At 43.5% G+C, this 17,772-nt stretch overlaps 1 protein-coding gene across 1 annotated transcript in view; it reads right to left on the bottom strand.

The window, feature by feature from the left end:
• The window catches only part of raph1a (Ras association (RalGDS/AF-6) and pleckstrin homology domains 1a), a 44,960-nt gene that overhangs the window by 7,229 nt on the left and 19,959 nt on the right, over window positions 1-17,772 (bottom strand). Inside the window, exons 3-9 of the mRNA XM_031873453.1 lie at window positions 8,830-8,964; window positions 8,625-8,733; window positions 8,388-8,527; window positions 7,940-8,215; window positions 7,609-7,761; window positions 7,232-7,411; window positions 3,475-3,639 (exon numbers count right to left, since the gene is read on the bottom strand). Of these exons, the coding sequence (XP_031729313.1) occupies window positions 3,475-3,639; window positions 7,232-7,411; window positions 7,609-7,761; window positions 7,940-8,215; window positions 8,388-8,527; window positions 8,625-8,733; window positions 8,830-8,964 (1,158 nt within the window). The remainder of the gene's footprint in view (window positions 1-3,474; window positions 3,640-7,231; window positions 7,412-7,608; window positions 7,762-7,939; window positions 8,216-8,387; window positions 8,528-8,624; window positions 8,734-8,829; window positions 8,965-17,772) is intronic.

The raw sequence follows: 17,772 nt of genomic DNA, 5'->3' as shown, positions 1-17,772 counted from the left end.
ATTGCTCACATACAGCACAAGCATTTACACACTTGCACGCATCTGTGCTCTGGAAGTCGAGTGCATGATTATTACACCCTTAACCAAATGACTGCTGCAGGAATTAGACTGGGGCCCCGTAATCCGGCTGGAATCTCAGGGGCCCCTCTAATCTGAGAACACAATTTAAAGAAAAAGCAGTTTTTTTTTCAGAGCATTTTCTACCGAGAATCATTGAAGTCCAAATTACTGCAGGAAGGAAGCTGAAAGACGATAAGATGAGGTCATCTTCGCAAACAGCAGCTGCTCTGAAATAAATGCATCTTAAACGTTAAACATTAATCTGACCATTTAATTCATTTGGACCCACTGGGCCTAGACTAATGTCTGGAGCCGGAATTGCACCGTTACTAAAAATCAAATGCTGTTCAATCCGGTGGAGCATCTGTGGGGAAAAGTCTGCAGAGAACAACGATCACTACAGGATTATATCAAACTATGAGCTTTAAAAGAGAAGCCTGCCGGCTCTGCTTTTGATCCAAAACTCAATTTTTACCCCGAGGTTTGGAAAGATACTTTTTTCTCTCCACAGGTTGATAAAATGAGCAGATTCATACGTATATGGGCTGCTATTACAAAGACAGCAAAAGCCATGACCTCCAAATGAGACAGCCCATTGCCAGCCAGCCAGATGCTGTGTGTGTGTGCTGCACGTGTATGTGTGTGTGTGTACTGCATGTGAGTGTGTGTGTGTGTGTGTACTGCACATGTGTGTGTACATGATTCTACAGGGAATCACCCTCTTTCTGCCCCAAAGAAGATTATCCCTGCAGAACTGGCACATTCCTCTAACATCCAATCAAACTGCCTCATCTTCTTTGTCATCCAATCAAAACATGACATTGCTGATCCAATCAGAATAAAGCCTGCTTACTTACTCTCTATCTAATGCCCCCCCCCCCCCCACACACACACACACACAGATAATCTAACTGTGCCTTTAGCCATAAAGAAGCCTACAGGTTTAGCTTAAGAGCAGCAGAGACTCTAATGAACAACTCTAATGACAGTCACATGTTATCAAGAGCCATAAATGCGAGGACATTGATGTACGTTATGTAGTGCGGCCTCAGAGATGATGAACTGAAATTACAAATTTCGATTAAACCTCCTCAAAATTGCGACATCGAGCAGAGCTGAGGAAGAGCTGATCTCCACCAGCATCCTGATCTGGGTTGAACAACAACACCACCAACAATTAGAGCTGTAGCTAGTCCCATTACTCCCATTGATTGGCATCAGCTAGCACCAGCTCATCTACTAGACTCCATTACAGCAGCTGGCTGAGCTCCAAACACTCGTTACCAAACAGAACAAACAAACTGCCCACTGCAACCTATACACTGCACGTTGTACACTGCAAATTAAATAGTACAAAGTACACACTACAACCTATACACTGCACGTTGTACACTGCAAATTAAATAGTACAAAGTACACACTACAACCTATACACTGCACATTGTACACTGCAAGAATATACTTCAAACTTCACGCTAGAAACTAAACACTGCAAACTAGACGCTTCAAGGTAGATGCTACTAACTACATACTGCAAACTATAAACTACACACTGCATGTTGCAAATGGCACATTCTAATCTACACGCTACAAACAAAATTTTTGCAACAAAAATAATTCACTGGTATCCAGCAAACTGTGTCTAACTGTAAAGCGTAGTTACACCCCCCCCCCCCCCACGCCCAAAAATGCAGTTTTCAAAAAAGGGCAAAAAAAAAAAAAAAAACAGCCTCATGGTATAGGAGTCAAGGTTTCCCATCACAGAAAGCAGAGTCTGAGAAATAGTGCATAGTTTTTACTACCAAATTAGAAATGATGTGTTTTGATCCTTCTTTTTTCGGATGGTTTCCCAATTCAGCTGATTTCAGAAGATGAACGCAGACACAGAGGCGCTGCCTCTCACACTTACCTGTTACTCACAAAACATCATCTTCCTGAAACACGTCACAACAAGCAGACAGCGTTGTTGAAGCAGCCTTACAGCACGATCACACAAGAGGTTTGTCAGCAGCTTGAAGACATTCAATGGGACCGTTCTACATGTTTCTGACAACAGCTGGAACTGTATCTCTGCATTGTCCAATCAGGTGTTACAAATACATGTTCAACAGACACAACAGATCAGTTTGGGCCTTTGTGATTGAGTATCAAACCAGCAGTGCTCTCCAATAAAAAACTAAATTTGGTATATTGTCATGAGGAAAAATACGTGCTGGCAGAACGTTTGCCTCCGCGTTTAGAATGAGTCCTGTGCGATCGCATCCTTGTAAGACTCTTCAGTCCCGTCAGCCACAGTCACATAACACACACGGTGCACACAGAGTCATGCCTCTTCTCAGTCTTAAAGCAAACCTTCATGCGTCCAAAACAAATGGCCTCTGCACTCCGGCTGCAGATTTGACTGAAAGTCTGTCACCACTGAACAAGAACCAACGAGATGCAGAAAGACCAAGAGAGGAATACTTTCTCCCCACAGATGCTGAGGTGAACACAGTAACGGTCAGATAGTCACAGAGCTTTACAGACTGAAGGCTCAACACAGAGAAGTGATGACTAATGCTTTGTTTCTGTCTGTAATGGTACTAATGATGACCTGCTCCATCACACATATATTTCATTATTACATTTTAAGCTAAATGTTTGTTTAGTAACTCAACACTTAAGCGTGAATCTGTCAAGACTCAAACATAAAAGCTGCAGATTTTAGATCTACGTTTGTGCCGCACTGTGAATCAAACAAAGTGCACAGCATGTATATTCTGTATGTAAAGCATAATGCAAGAGTCAGCATTAACGCGTTCCTGGGGGCAAGTAAACTCTGTGTTTGGGGAAGTGGAATGTCTTATGCAATAAATGTGATCTTTGTGAGGAGTCCATATTCTAGGATCAGCATTAATGCAGATCCCTGATAATGCCCCCCCAAAAAAAGATATTTAACCAAAAATACAATCACTTAAGTCCTTGTCATTTGAATTGTGTGTTTTTATGCAAATAACCACTTTATATGTCAATAACAAAGTACATTTTTGACATTTTTTAATAGGCCTACATTTTCCATTTCGGAGAAGTACGTTAAGCTATCGGGCTTGAAGCTTAATATCAAGCATTGCATAATGTGATTACTTTGTGCTCCACAAAAGGCCTCTTGGAGTGACAGTTTCTAAATGTTGTTTTTGACTCATTTGAATCATTTTGTTCACACGTGTTGTCATCATTATTGTTATTGATATTGCATGGGGACCCCCACGTTGTATCGCCGCCCTCTGTAAAGCTTTGGGATTACACACCAGCATACTGCAGCCACACATGGCACTGTGCATTTCACTAACACACCCCCACACACACACACACACACACACACACACACACCACTGAGGAGGATATAGCAACAGAGGAAGGTGGAAAGAAGTGCACGTGCATGCCGGGAAGAGCGCCTGATTCTTGCTTCATGCATGGAGATACAAAGGAGGGGGGGGGGGCGTGCAGAAGGGAATGGGGCGTCACCTTGGTCAGCAGGTGGGAGGGTTTCCCTGCTATGTTTCTCAGAATCAGAGAGGTTTCCCTGTCCAGATAGGAGTGCTTTAAAGAGAGAGACAGAGAGAGTCCTGGTGAAGTAATCTGGTGCTTGATTGACTGGATGTGGCAGTTTAGCAGAAAGCTGTGTGGTGAAGCAGAAACAGAAACCTGTGAAGGAGAGCGGCACACTGAATCAACACATTACAGTCGTGGTGTAGGAACGCTGGGAAGGAGAGGAAATGTTAACCAACAGGCATATAGAGTCATTCAGAGCTGGTTTCCTCCCAGACTAAGATCACGAGCGTCCCTGAGGAAACAACCTGAAGAAGAACATTTTGTGATGCAGAGCTTTTATTTAGTTTTTGTGAACACACATTTCTTTTTTTCCCCCCATTTATATTTTTTTAATTGACTGATTTCTATTCGTTATTTGTTATTAATCATATTTCCTGACAAGGTGAATTCCACAGGCATGAGATAGAACTGTGGCTCGGTGAGCTTTATATAATCCCACATCGTACATGCAGCAGTGCTGTGAGTCACCAGTTCCCCCTGAGCAGGTTCCTACTGGACTCACAGGGATCAGCATCAGAGCCACGGCGAGTTCTTACCGTTTGTACTGGAGTAACGGAGACATGGAGAAATAGGTTTCCTTCAAGACCTTTGTCCAACTCCAGATTGCTTTTCTGATCAGATATTTATTTATTTATTTCAGACAAATCTTTAATAATCTCGTGAGTGTGTGTGTGTGTGTGTGTGTGTTTCAATCTCTAGAAACCATTTTATAGAAAGCATTGGTTCTCTCTTGATAACCACTGATTAAAAATAATATTTAGGTCAAACACACACGCACGATTACAGCCAGCTTTTTCCTTTGGCTAAGATCTGACCAACGTTATCTAAGTGTGTGTGTGTGTGTGTGTGTGTGTGTGTGTGCGTGAGTGTGTGTGTGTGCTGATCCCCTCTAGGACACAGGGAGCTGCTATATTCTATACAGGAAGACTTTGTTGGTGTATGTGTGTATCTTCTTGTGTATTAAACATAGATTTTGTTTGTATTATTTTCGGAGCAGTAAAGAGGCTTTCACACTGCAGCGCCTCGAGCCGTGTCAATAAGAGGAAGTCAGCAGAAGGGAAGCGGTTGCTATCATGGCTTTTGGGGTTTGAAGCGGTTGCAGCCTACGTGAACTTGCACACTTCTGCTCTCACCGTGGTGCTCGCTCGTTCCAACCTCAGCGCCACCCAGTAAGTGACAAAGATGGCGGCCGGCAGTACAACCCTCAGGCCTGTTCCCCAGAATGGTCCAGATGGTTTAAATGGGAACGGGACCTTGTGCCCCACCCCTCTTACACCAATCATAAGCATGTCAGTGACAACCAGTGTGGCCCCAAAAACTATGACCTCCTCAGTCCCATCTCAAGCTGCAGCGCTACTCTGATGACCAATACTGATTTGTTGTTCCTGCACTTTAAAAGACACAGAGTGAGTGTGTAGAGGAGGAAAAAGACTTCAAACCTCAGTAGTCCCAGTTTCTAAATGAGCTGGACTCGTGGGAGCAGCGTTCCGGGCAAAATACACTCTAATCCTTCTCTTTTTATTCCCTCTCTCCTTCTCTTGTTCCCTCTCACTCCTCTTTTTGTTTCATCTCTCTCCTCTTTTTGTTTCATCTCTCTCCTCTTTTTGTTTCGTCTCTCTCCTCTTTTTGTTCCCTCTCTCTCCTCTTTTTGTTCCCTCTCTCTCCTCTTTTTGTTCCCTCTCTCTCCTCTTTTTGTTCCCTCCCTCTCCTCTTTTTGTTTCCTCTCTCTCTCCTCTTTTTGTTTCCTCTCTCTCCTCTTTTTGTTCCCTCCCTCTCGTCTTTTTGTTCACTCTCTCGTCTTTTTGTTTCCTCTCTCTCTCCTCTTTTTGTTTCCTCTCTCTCTCCTCTTTTTGTTTCCTCTCTCCTCTTTTCATTCCCTCTCTCCTCTTTTTGTTTCGTCTCTCTCCTCTTTTTGTTTCGTCTCTCTCCTCTTTTTGTTTCCTCTCTCCTTCCCTTGCCCGTCTCTGTGTCACTCTCTGCTTCACTCCGTTAGTCTCCATCATCGCCTCCCTCTCGCTCCTTTTCATTTGCTGACTCACTCTGGCCTCTCATCTCATCATTCTAATTTGATTCGTTCCCATCTCAGATTTGCGGTAGTGTCCGTGTATGCACCGGATGAATTTGGAGCAGCAACCTAGTTTCCTTCTCACGGAGGAGGGTTTGTGTTTGCAGTGCAGCTCATTTGAGCTTTCTTGTTTGTGTTGAGCAACGAGGCTTTGGATTAAATACCCTCAGCAGCCACCAGGGTCAGAAACAAAAGAGGGATTGAGCTATAAATGCTAAAAAATAAATCCCTTGTGAAATGGGAAAAGAACAGTATAAATGCACTAAAAACTGTTATGAGCTCTTTTGGCATTTTATTCTGCTCACATTTTTTTGCAAGCCAAGAAGCGAAGTGTTCACATCTGATTCAGGGAAGATTCTGACCAAGCTTTTCTTTTCAGTGTCTTCTGGGACAGAAGAACGGAGCGTTTTCTGATCTTAAAAGAACCGAAGAAACAGCCTGAAGCAGCAGAACGAGCCAGCGGTAGAACAAACCAACACAAACCACTGCAGCAGCAAACACTTACACTACACTACATGAAATAAAATCTCAAGAAAGTGTGGACTGTTGGAGGAGACCTGTTCCTGATCTGCAGCTCATGCAAGTAGCACAGTAACTGGTCAAGTGGGACTTGAAGCCTTAAAGGACATTAGAAATGCAAGTTGTTGCAAAATCATCGGATTAAACAAGTAATATTTTACAATACTATGGTTTTAAATCTTTAAAGTGGCAGTAGACAAGCTTTAACTTATCATTGTGAAGTAAATGTTGATTGCACAATTTAATGGTTATGGAACAATGACACCATCTGCGTTTAGATTGGATCCCAATAAGCCTTGTTTTCTGGTTTTTGTTGCTTTCTGTATAAATACGAGGTGTAAAGAAGATCATTGGGATCAAATGATGTCTGTCTGTGAACTGATGAATTCATCAATAATTCATCTCGTTTGCTGTGGTTAATGACCACCTTAGCTAGTGACAAGATGAGCTAATGTGTCTTGTAGGAGCATCATTGAGCAGAACATCACTGTGCTATGTGATGAATCCTGTACGAGAGGGGTTTCTATTATTTTGTCCATCCCATTCATATCAATGAGAGTAGGCCAAATAACTAAAATGTCTCTAAAGTATAACACAATAGATTATCAGCACCTCAAACTACATCCTCCAATTTGATCATACGGTTGAATCAACACCTTTTTAAGTTACAGCCTTCATATGTTTGACTGCATTAGTTTTAGTCTGCTGTACCTAATAAACTGGCAACTGAGAGAACGTACAAGTCCGGGTACAGACTGATCTCTATTGGGGGTTCATATGTTTCCTCAGAAACGTATAGAAACAGTTTAGTCTGATTGTTACAGAGGTTTCCTTCCAACATGGTGCCGATCGAGCAAATGATTTACTCTTATTGTGCTTCAGTCCGCTGCATTCTAATCCTAAACATATTTAAGATCAAGCATAACGTGTTCATCATAAATGTCTGAAAGAAGCGAGGTGAGGATCAGCCGAACTCATAAAACAGTGGGCATGTACCTCCGTGTGGGGATGACCATGACCGGCTCCGGCAGCTGAGGGCAGCACTGAGGGCTGCTGACCGTCCGGTTCATCGGAGCAAAGGACGCTGTCCAACGAGTCCATGGAGGAGGCGGAGTTAACAGAGACGCCGGACCCCGAGGTGACGGAGGAGCGGGAGGAGTGAACGATTGAACGCGCCTAAAGAGGAGAAAGAACAGTTCAGAAGTCAGGTGCAGACTCCCGAAGGTTGAAAGTCGTATACAATTGATTATAGATAGAGGGTGCAGTTTCTAAGCCCTCTGTGTCACACTTGTGGTTTTGAATCACGTTTAATTTTATTCATAAACTGTGAAAAGGAATCAAAACCACCAAATGACAAAGGCTGCTTAGTCTACCTCGTGTTCGCTGACTGTGCCGACGGATCCCGTGCGTCGGTGCTGGCGCTGAGACGATCCGGGCCGTCGCATCGTGGCCGACGTGTAGGAGGAGGCGGAGCCAAGGGAGTGTGAGGAGGTCTGACGAGCAGCTTCATCCATGCTGAGAGACGCCTGGTGGGGGAGCAGAGGGCGGAGGGTTAAGGGTTAAGCACTCGGTCTTATTTTTGTTTCTTAAGTTATAAAACAAGAGTTATTGAGAGATGTGAGTAATGCATGATGGATACAAGGAGAAGGAATGTCCCAAAACCTCATCCACACATGTCGATAACAAAACAAATCCCCCGCACACCTTCTCCAGCTGGGCGGTGATGTCGTCAAGACTGAAGTTGGAAGCCAGTGCCGCTCTCCCAGGATGCCCGGCGGGAGCTCTGACAGTGCCGGCAGGGGACGCTCTAGCACTGCTGCTGCTGCTGCTCGCCCCGCTGCTGCCCCCTCCACCGCTAACACTGTTGCTGACACCACCACCACCACCTCCGCCACCACCACCGCTGCTGCCGCCGCCTCCTGCTGCTGCTGCTGCTGGCTGCTGCCGGCTACTGCGCCCGGCTGGAGGCTTCTGACGGACCTGGAAACAGAGAGAAGGAGCGCGTGTAGACTCAGTGAGAACTAGCTGTTCCACAGGGGGGGTGATCATAGCCAAAAACCTCCAAAACCCAAGCTTAAATTCTTCATATTTGCCTCGTCAGATATGGAATTTTGGGGGTGGTGATTATGCATAGATATGTGAACGCGTGTACCTTGGTGTCGGTCAACCCCAGGCGAGCCATGCTGCCGATGCTGTTGGGCTTGGCGTTGACGGTGCTGAGCTCCTGTTCGATGGAGCAGAGGTCCGCCATGAGAGCGTCCAGGTCCACGTTCTCGCCCTGATTCAACGCCTCTGCAGACACAGAGACACCAAACGTGTGAGACGTGGAGAAGAGAGAGAGAGACCGAGACAGAGCAGGAGAGGAAGCGTCAATCAAACAGTGTCTGACCGTTGATGTTGTAGATGGAGAATCTGTAGGAGAAGTTGGCCATGTTGGTCTCTTGTCTGAGGGGAGCTTTCTGCTGCGGGGGTTGCTCCGGGCGGCTGTCATCCAGACTCTGAACAGACACACCATATTATAACTTTTGCAGGGCAACAGGTGAAAGCTCTGTGGTTCATGCAGATCAGCGGTGGACCTCCCTTACTTTGTGTACCTGCGTGAGTTTGTCCAGCTCTCCCAGCCAGGCTCCAAACATCTTATCCAGGTCCTGGTCCTCCTTGTCGCTGTCCTCCTCTTCCTCCTCCCCATCCCCCCTGACCTCCACCTCCTCGTCCGACAGCTGATCCATCTAAAGAGGGGACAGAGGGAAAGAGATACTGGTTAGTTCTTGTGCTGTTTCAGGGCAGAGTGTGATCTCTCAGCTCCACCTAGTGGCCGACAGTCTGCCCTACACCGCAGCCAGTCGTGTTACATTCTAAATTCACATTTTTGAATGACAATAAAAGCTCGTTTGTGACCGATCACAGCTGGTGAGAGTCATTCAACTGTAAGAGATGGACAGAAGCAGGAAATGACAGCAGGAATTCAACAGACAAAGTCCATATCACTTACTGTTTAACAACCTGGTCACAGGCTAGCACCACTACTCTGAAACCACTACAGTCATTGTATAAACGTACACTCAAAATCCTTGATAAAAAATCTGTTCGTTCTCATCATTGCCCTATACTAAAAAAATATAACTTGTTTAGTTGGGAGAACATGATTAAATATGTGAATGTCTGTCTCATGTACAAGATTATACTTGGCTTTACCTCTCCTCCGCTTAAACAATTTGTGATCACAAGAACAACTGGATATCGGCTCACAAGAGGAGCAGCAAGAGGGGATTGCATTATCCCACTCAGGAAAAGTGCTTTCAGTCAGTCTGCTTTTTCAGTACAAGCTGCACTACAATGGAACTCCATCCCAGTGACCATTAGAGAACTACAAACATTTAAATCTCACTTACAGAAATGTTTAGCTAGTACCCAGCTCTGTCAGCACTAGACTGCAACTGTTTCTCTGTCTGTGTTGAACTTCCCTCGATCTGTCTGTTGTCACCTTTCTGTCGGTCGACCGTCAAGTACCTGCATGCATGTCTTTTATTGTTGTTTAGCTGTGTCTGAGTGATTTATGTATTTCACATACTCCTTATGCTTTTATGTTTTGTGCCTCTGACGTGGATGTTTTTTACAACTACAGCATAATACAGTTTTTAGTCCATGTTTCTATTTGAACATAGTTATCCTTTTTATTTGCGTGTTTTTATTTGCGTGTGCTGACTTTGATAGCCTCTGTGTTGCATGTCTTGTCTGTACTTGACAATGTATAACAGTTTTATTCTCATTTTTTTCATTGTTTGTGCACGCATTGTTAAGTGTCAATATTGTATAACCTTTTAACTTTAATCTTACATTGTTTTTAGGTTTATTTTGTAAACATCTGCCTTTGGGACTACAGATGAAAAATAGCCTTTTGGCTAACTCTGGCGCATTTGCAGAAATGTTTTTATTAATGTGCACTGTCCCGTTCAAATAAACCAATAAATAAATAAAAATAAGATGCATTCTGTGCATCAGACGAGATGCAGATTGAATTATTGTCCTTTAAAGCGACCCGTTAAGGCTTTGCATGATTTTAAAGCTTTTTAAGTACTTTTTTAGAACCCATTGACAGAAATAAGAGCGGGCAGAGACGTGGGTCCACCGTACAAGTTACACTTTGTCCAAGAGTAAAAACAAATAGAGAACTTCTCCCCAGATCAATACATACAATCCCCAGTTGATGGTAGGGCTGCAACTACCTACTAGGAACCTTTTGTCTTCACTGTGCGTCATTCTGCATATTTCAGAAATGTTGCTGCCCAAATCGGTTTTATACTGAGCAAAGAATAATATTAACGTTTTTACAACTATAAAACACTTTACTTGATTTTAACAGAGTCAAGGAATCTGAAGACAGTGTGCTGGGTTTCACAATCTAAAAAAATAACAATCACAAACATGATTTATAAGAAAATAATACAAAAAAACATGACGAGGAACATTCAGGGGAAAGGGGAGAGATTAAGAGAGAGAGAGTGTGTGTGTGTGTGTGTGTGTGTGTGTGTGTATAAACTGTTTATGTAACTACACTGAGAACAAGTCAACACACTTTTGAAGTGTTGCTGAGATTTATGTTAGCAATAATGATCCTTCACACACACGCACACACACAGTTATGAAAATGAAGCTGGAATACAGTTCAAAGACACACAGCAGCAGTTGAATTCTTCTGTGTTGACAACCAGTAGGAACTGGTTTTCACTGCATCATGATGATGATGACGATGATGGAACACATGATTTATCAAAGTAAAAACATCTGGAGGTGTGTTCTACTGAAAGTGTAGTGCTTAAAGAGCAAACTGTGCTTGTCCTGATTTGACCGTGTGAATACACGCCATAATTGAACTTAAATGTAGTGACATTCTGCGTTGCACTTATCCTTTTCTTGCTGAGCATAAAGATTAGACGCAGAAGAAAACTGCTAGCTTAGCTCTCTCCAAAGGTAACAAAAACAAGTGCCTCCCTGCACCGAAAGTGAAGTGTACAAACATCAAATTATGGTTTTAAGTGGGATTATAATGCTGGATTATGTGTGTCATCAGCATGGGGATGTATTCTAACCTTCGGACAGAAACAGGCTTGTTGTTCGACCATGTTTCCGGTCTTTAGTGTATTTCCCAAAATGTCAAACTATTTCTTTAATGTGTCGCTGGATTCATTACTCCATGTATGACAAAAGATACATCAAACTTCCTTTTTTCTCCGCGTATAAATCAACAATAATCTTCATGTTGATATATAAAAGAGCACAGATGCTATGATAGCATCAATCATTTAATCAATCTCCTCCCCTCCTTCATTTCTCTCCCATGTCACCTCCCTCCCGTGTGCTCCAGTTCCCTCTACTCTCCTCCTCCTCCGTTCTCTACTCCCTTTTCTCCTCACTCCTTTTTCCCTCTCCTCCAGGTCCCCACCCAGCTGACCCCAGAGTATTGCCCAGGGCACGGCGTGCTATTCCTGGGTAGCCGTTTTGTCCCCCCCCCGTCCCTCTCTGGGGAGACTGCTAGCCAACACAAACACAAGATTAGAGAGCAGAATGTCACCAATATACAAACACATTGACAAACACACACACACACACACGCTGAGGAGCGGTGCTACAATTAGATCCCTGTGGTTAGCATGGTCTGTCATTTAGACTGGTGGATAGGGTCAGAGTGTGTGTGTGTGTGTGTGTGTGCGTCTCTCACAGCTGTGCTCTTGTACAACAATCTGCCGTTTCGGTTCGAAGGTTTGATGCCGGCCAACAAATGAACCTTTTTTTCTTCGCAGGCAAAAACCTGACTGAGAAGAAGATTCACTTGACGTGTGAACCTGAACTTCCTCCTCGGATGGAGCTTCATCTCTGCTCTGTGCAAACATACACTGATAGAAAATGTCATGATATTTGATATCGCTCTCCATTCTTCAGCTCCACAATGCATTCGGCTGTGTGTGCAACGGGTGATAATTCAATCTCATTATTTATTGTCCTTCTACATAATTATGTTGACACACGGTTGTCTTATCAAGCTGCCATGCCTGAATCAATCATTGATTGGTTCAATGTGAGCAAAATCTGAGACGGCGTGAAAGTTAAGAGCTGCACAAATCAATATTTTCATACTGATAACTGATCGAATCGATAAGTGTGATTTGAAAAGGGGCACCGCCTCGACCCACGAGATGCTTCCAACTCCGTTACCTGTGTTCGCGTACAGAACGTCACCAGGACAAAGACTCAAAGGTTTGACTCTATTGAGTTTCAAAATGGCCGCTACAAACAGTCCAGTGGTGGTCCACACGTTTGATAGCTTGTAGCCATAGATGTCATCGGTGTTTCGGTTTAACGAGTGACCGTGTTTACTGGTGACTTTCAACTGAACGCGTCCGTGGTTGCTCCTGGATCATTTAGCTTCAACACCAACCATAAGTTACGGACGCATTTGGCTGAAAGTCACACGATAACACGGTCACTCGTTAAACTGAAACACCTGTAGCTCATAAACAGTCGTTATTCTGTTGTAATTCTGCAGAATTTGCGTGGATTTTGATGCCGATAACATTTAGATTTCAGTTTTCAAAGCTTGCCAACTCTTCAGGATGGCTGGGACAAGACGCCGCTTCTGTTGCCAACATGCTCATACATATTTTTGATGGCGTCGGCTGTAAAAGAGTCTATACTGGTTGCTGTTCAGCTGTGTATCAGACAGCAGTTGAATGCACCACCAGTCCAACAGAGCTGAGACAGCAAGTCGTAGTGATGGGCTATAAGTGCAGAGTGTGTGTGTGTGTGTCCAAAGTAAACAGTAATTACTCTGCTGCTGCAGTCACACTCCTGTATGTCACACTGAAACCATGCAATCATACTCCCATCCTTCATTCCTCCCTCTTCTCCTCAGCTTCTCTTTCCCTTCTTCCTCGTCTATTACTGTTTTCTTCTCTCCCACCTTCTCGCCGTCCCTACTCTTACTCACCCTTCTCCCTCCTCTCCTTCACTTCACCTCTCCTCTGTCTTAATAAGAGGGAGTGAGACAATAAACACAACATGTATCACTGCAGTTTCTTTACCTCCTGTGGCGACGACAGAGGAGCAACTCAAGAGGAGAGGAAGAGAAAATTAGTAGTCAAGAGGAGACAAGTGGAAAGGAGAGGAAAAGAAAAGAGAAGCGACCAGAGGAGACACGAGGACAGGAAAAGAGAAGAGACAAGAGGAGAGAAGAGGAGAGACGATAGGAGAAGAAAAAAAGAGGAGACAGAAATGGAGAGGAGACAAAAGAAGGAAAGAGAAGGCAAGAGGAGAAAAGAGGAGACATTAATAGGAGACAAGAGGAATTGGGGAGGAAAAGTGGAGAGGAGACAAGAGAAGGAAAAAGGAGACAGGAGGAGATAAAAAAAGAGAGGAGACAAGAGGAGAGGGGATAAAAAAAGAGGAGAAAAAAGGCGACAAGAGCAAATAGAAAGAAGTGGAGAGGAGGCAAGAGAAGGAAAGAGGAGATTAAAAGAGAGGAGACAGGTGGAGAGGAGAAGAAACAGACTTAAAAGAAAACTGCACTGTTGCCAACTGCCTCCCTTCCCTCTCGACTCCACCAACATCTGCTGCTTTAGTGCCCTTGAGCAACATGCTCCATCTGTACTGGGCAGCTCCCAGTTTCCCACAGCGCAACACGGAGCCTCAACTGGTCCACTCCCACAACACAACGACAACAGAAAAGGCTTTAATGTTCCCTCATTCAGTGTGGCCCATTCCCACGGCTCTATATCAGGACATCACACACACACACACACACACACACACACACACACACACACACACACACACACACACACACACACACACACACACACACACACACAGGTATTTTTAGGGTTGTTGGGTTTTTGTGAAGCAAAGCTATAAATCAGATCCAGAGAAAAAAGAAGCAATGAGTGAATCCAGACAGTAAGTTAAGACGTTTCTCTGTCTCGCACTCACACACACACACACACACACACACACACACACACACACACACACACACACACACACACACACACACACACGGCCTGACAATGCAAAAACTATCAGACTTTCTAGAAAATAATAAAAACACATTTCCGTTGTTGGTCTGTTTTACGGAAAACGGGAGTGTAATTTTATAAATGAACATCAAGCTCCAATTGAAAAAGACTTGAAACCAAGCGACAGCCTCAGTTCTCAGACCATAAACTCATGTTTACAATGTTTACTGAGGTATTAAATCAAGAGAGAAGTAGAGTCATTTTCTCATAGACTTCTATACAACCAGAGGAGTCGCCCCCTGGTGGACATTAGAGAGAATGCAGGTTTTAGACACTTCAGCGTTGGCTTCACTTTTCAGACCCGGAGGTTGCCGCCTGATTTTGTCATATGATCAGTTAATTCTAATCTTATGGGTGTTTTCTACTCTTTGTATCAACGATTCTGTCCAAAATGTCCATTACTGATGTTAGAGAAACAAACGCAGTAAATAGAATAAATGGTTTTACTACAATGTTTACTTTCATCTCATCACAGACTTTTAGGTTTTAATGCCATCCTTCACGCTCAACTAGATGCTGTAAAGAGTGCCTGTGTGTGTGTGTGTGTGCGTGTCTCGCCAGGGTACATAATTAGCCTGAGGATTCACACTGACATCAATTACAAGAGTGTGTGTGTGTGTGTGTGTGTGTGTGTGTGAGGCCTGAAGGGACTCTGCAGTAAAACTGTTGCTCTCTTACAGGACTCATGCATGTCGTGGGAGACTCTCTGCTCGGCTCATGTTGTGCTGCAGTCTGGAAATCAGCTCCTGCACTAAACGGCTGAGTCAGACATTCAGGATGTTCAAAAACCGCCAGATTTCAAGACTCAGATTCAACACAAGTACAAGAATAACCTTGAAAACACATCGAGGAACAAGTAAAGACACAACAATGAGCACCAGATCAAAACAAGGATGTTCATCAAGTACATGTGTTGTTCATTTGTTAAAAGATTGATGGAGAAACTCGGACGTTAAGGACTCTGCTGGTTAGTCCTGCTTCTTTTAAAGCTTTTAAAGTTATTTTATCCCTGAATAAAAAGGATATAAAGTAAAATTAATGCAAAATCGTATTTGTCCAACACCCGTCTTTACTTAAGTTTCTTTTGTCTTTGCGGACGTATATTCTGATATCTTATCATTATGACACTTAAACAGTTGATTATGAACAAATATAGCACGATGTGTTCTGATTTGATCTGAACACTGAACTTAGAATAAAATGAAATGGTTATTTATATCCTAAAGACCCAATTACAGTCAGGTGTAGGAGCAGAAGCCACCCCAGATTAGGTATTAAGCCACATGACCTACTTACTAAATACTAACACGCACCTGATGTGTGTTTTTTTACCCATGAGTATTACGTTGTAGTGCTTCAACTGATCATCATCTTGATCAACAGAATGTCATAATTACAGCACTATCAAAGAGCTGTCCAATGTAGGGATGCACGATAGGCTCTAAATGGACCATAATGTACTAAATGAACATCATGCTGTATTGAAGAAGACTTGAAACTAGAGATTGAGACCATAAACTCATGTTTACAATGTTTACTGAGGTAATAAATCAAGAGAGAAGTAGAGTCATTTTCTCATAGACTTCTATACAACCAGAGGAGTCGCCCCCTGATGGACATTAGAGAGAATGCAGCTTTAATGCACTTCTGCATCGGCTTCACTCGGCAGATGTCGCCTGTCTGTTACAGCTGTCAAATTTGTTAACCTCTTCAAAAGGACCAAAGTCATCTCATTACACATTCTTCCAAGGACTATTCAAACTCACAGAACTTTACTTTACATCAATGGATCAATGGCAGCGAGGAAATTACACTGAGAAGTATAATTTTTGTAAATCAGCTAAAATAAACAACACAACGAGCTTGTTATTTTTCACTCCGATGAAGTCATTTACATGTGATTCTTATTGTAATACATGGCTGATGTCGCACAGGACGGAGAGCGGAGAGAGGCAGAGGAAGAGCGAGGAGCCGCCTGCTGATCCAGCAACAATGATATCACTTCCCACGAGAGCTGCAGGAGGGGATTACATCATTTCCTGCCTCATCGACATCTGCCTCCGCCTCTCAATACGAGGAAGGGAGATTAATGCAGAGAGTTTTTTTTGGGGGGGGGCATTCTGATTTTACTCTGCTCACCTACAAAGTGCTGTACTTTACTCTGAATGCTTCATTTTACTATAATCTGGCCTGCTGACCTGCATTGATTTATATTCAATCCTCAATATTTGCTTCAATGTGTGTTTCTCTTCAACAAACAGGGCGGAGCCACAACGATAGTTAACCCCGGCGGTTTATCGACATTTAATTTGGGTTGCATAGCATGAAGGTTAGTTCATGTCTGTACCTTTTTAATTTTTAAATTTTTGTTCTGCAATGTCAAAGGTAGTGACACTGTGTGAGTCATAAGCACAAGCACATGCACAGGCACGTGCACTTTTATGAGAAAACAGATACGGTGCAAATTAAGCCCCATTGTGTGTGTGTGTGTGTGTGTATATTTGAGCCCCCAAGGCTGGACCCAGCAGATCCCAGGGGTACCCAGCTGCCGCTGTGTAACGTGACACTCCGACAAAACACACACACACACACACACACACACACACACAGTGGTGTGTTCCAGATTTAGGGAACAAATGAGCTCTATTTTTGCACCAAAAGAAACAAACAAGAGGCAGCAGGAAGTTGATTCTACTGTAGCTGAATGGATTTAACATGAATGTATTAAAGTTGGACATGATGTGGCCGAGTTACTCTCGCTGCTGCACCCCCCCATGCACAAGCAGGCTGGACGTAGAGGCGGCAGATCTATAAGTGCATCCTCACATGATGGATGGAAAGTGGAGGCACAACATTGCTATTCTCAGATCCTAAACCACGACTCGTGAGGGTGGTGCCAGAGGATACTTACAGCTGTCACCATAATCAGAAGGGCTTATTTTATGGTGACGCAGGAACAATTCTGTGATTTACATTTGCCTTTTATCTTTGGTCACACAAACAATTAACAAAAAGTCGGTTGATTTCAATTGAACGGCAACGAAATAAATCTACTTAAATTTATCCGGGTCAAATTAAAAGTTCTTCCTTTGAGAGCTTTTGACATGATTGTGACAAGCACTAGCTTGTTCCTGGTTTGCAAGAGAATTAGCAGTTAGCTTGCCAGCTACAGTAGCTACCAAGTAGCCCTCTTAGTAGTCACAACATCACCAAGCTCCAGGCACCACCTATTTTGGGAGGACCACCAACACTCTACTCAGCTTCAGTCACATTCAATTCTACCACGACTACACATTAATCTGTATATTTTCTACCTTGCTCTATGCTACCAAACCTATGCAGCTCCTCCTTATAATCAATGCAAGAACGGGAGCCACTCCTTCACAAACCCACAGCCACAGTATATTAATATGTACAGTATACACACACACACACACACACACACACACACACACACACACACACACA

The sequence above is a fragment of the Anarrhichthys ocellatus genome, unplaced genomic scaffold, assembly GCF_004355925.1.
Source record: "Anarrhichthys ocellatus isolate YVR2014 unplaced genomic scaffold, GSC_Weel_1.0 scaffold71, whole genome shotgun sequence".
NCBI classification, from domain to species: Eukaryota; Metazoa; Chordata; class Actinopteri; order Perciformes; family Anarhichadidae; genus Anarrhichthys; species Anarrhichthys ocellatus.
The sequence above is the reverse complement of the archived record's forward strand: the minus strand, read 5'-3'. Positions and strand labels throughout refer to the sequence as shown.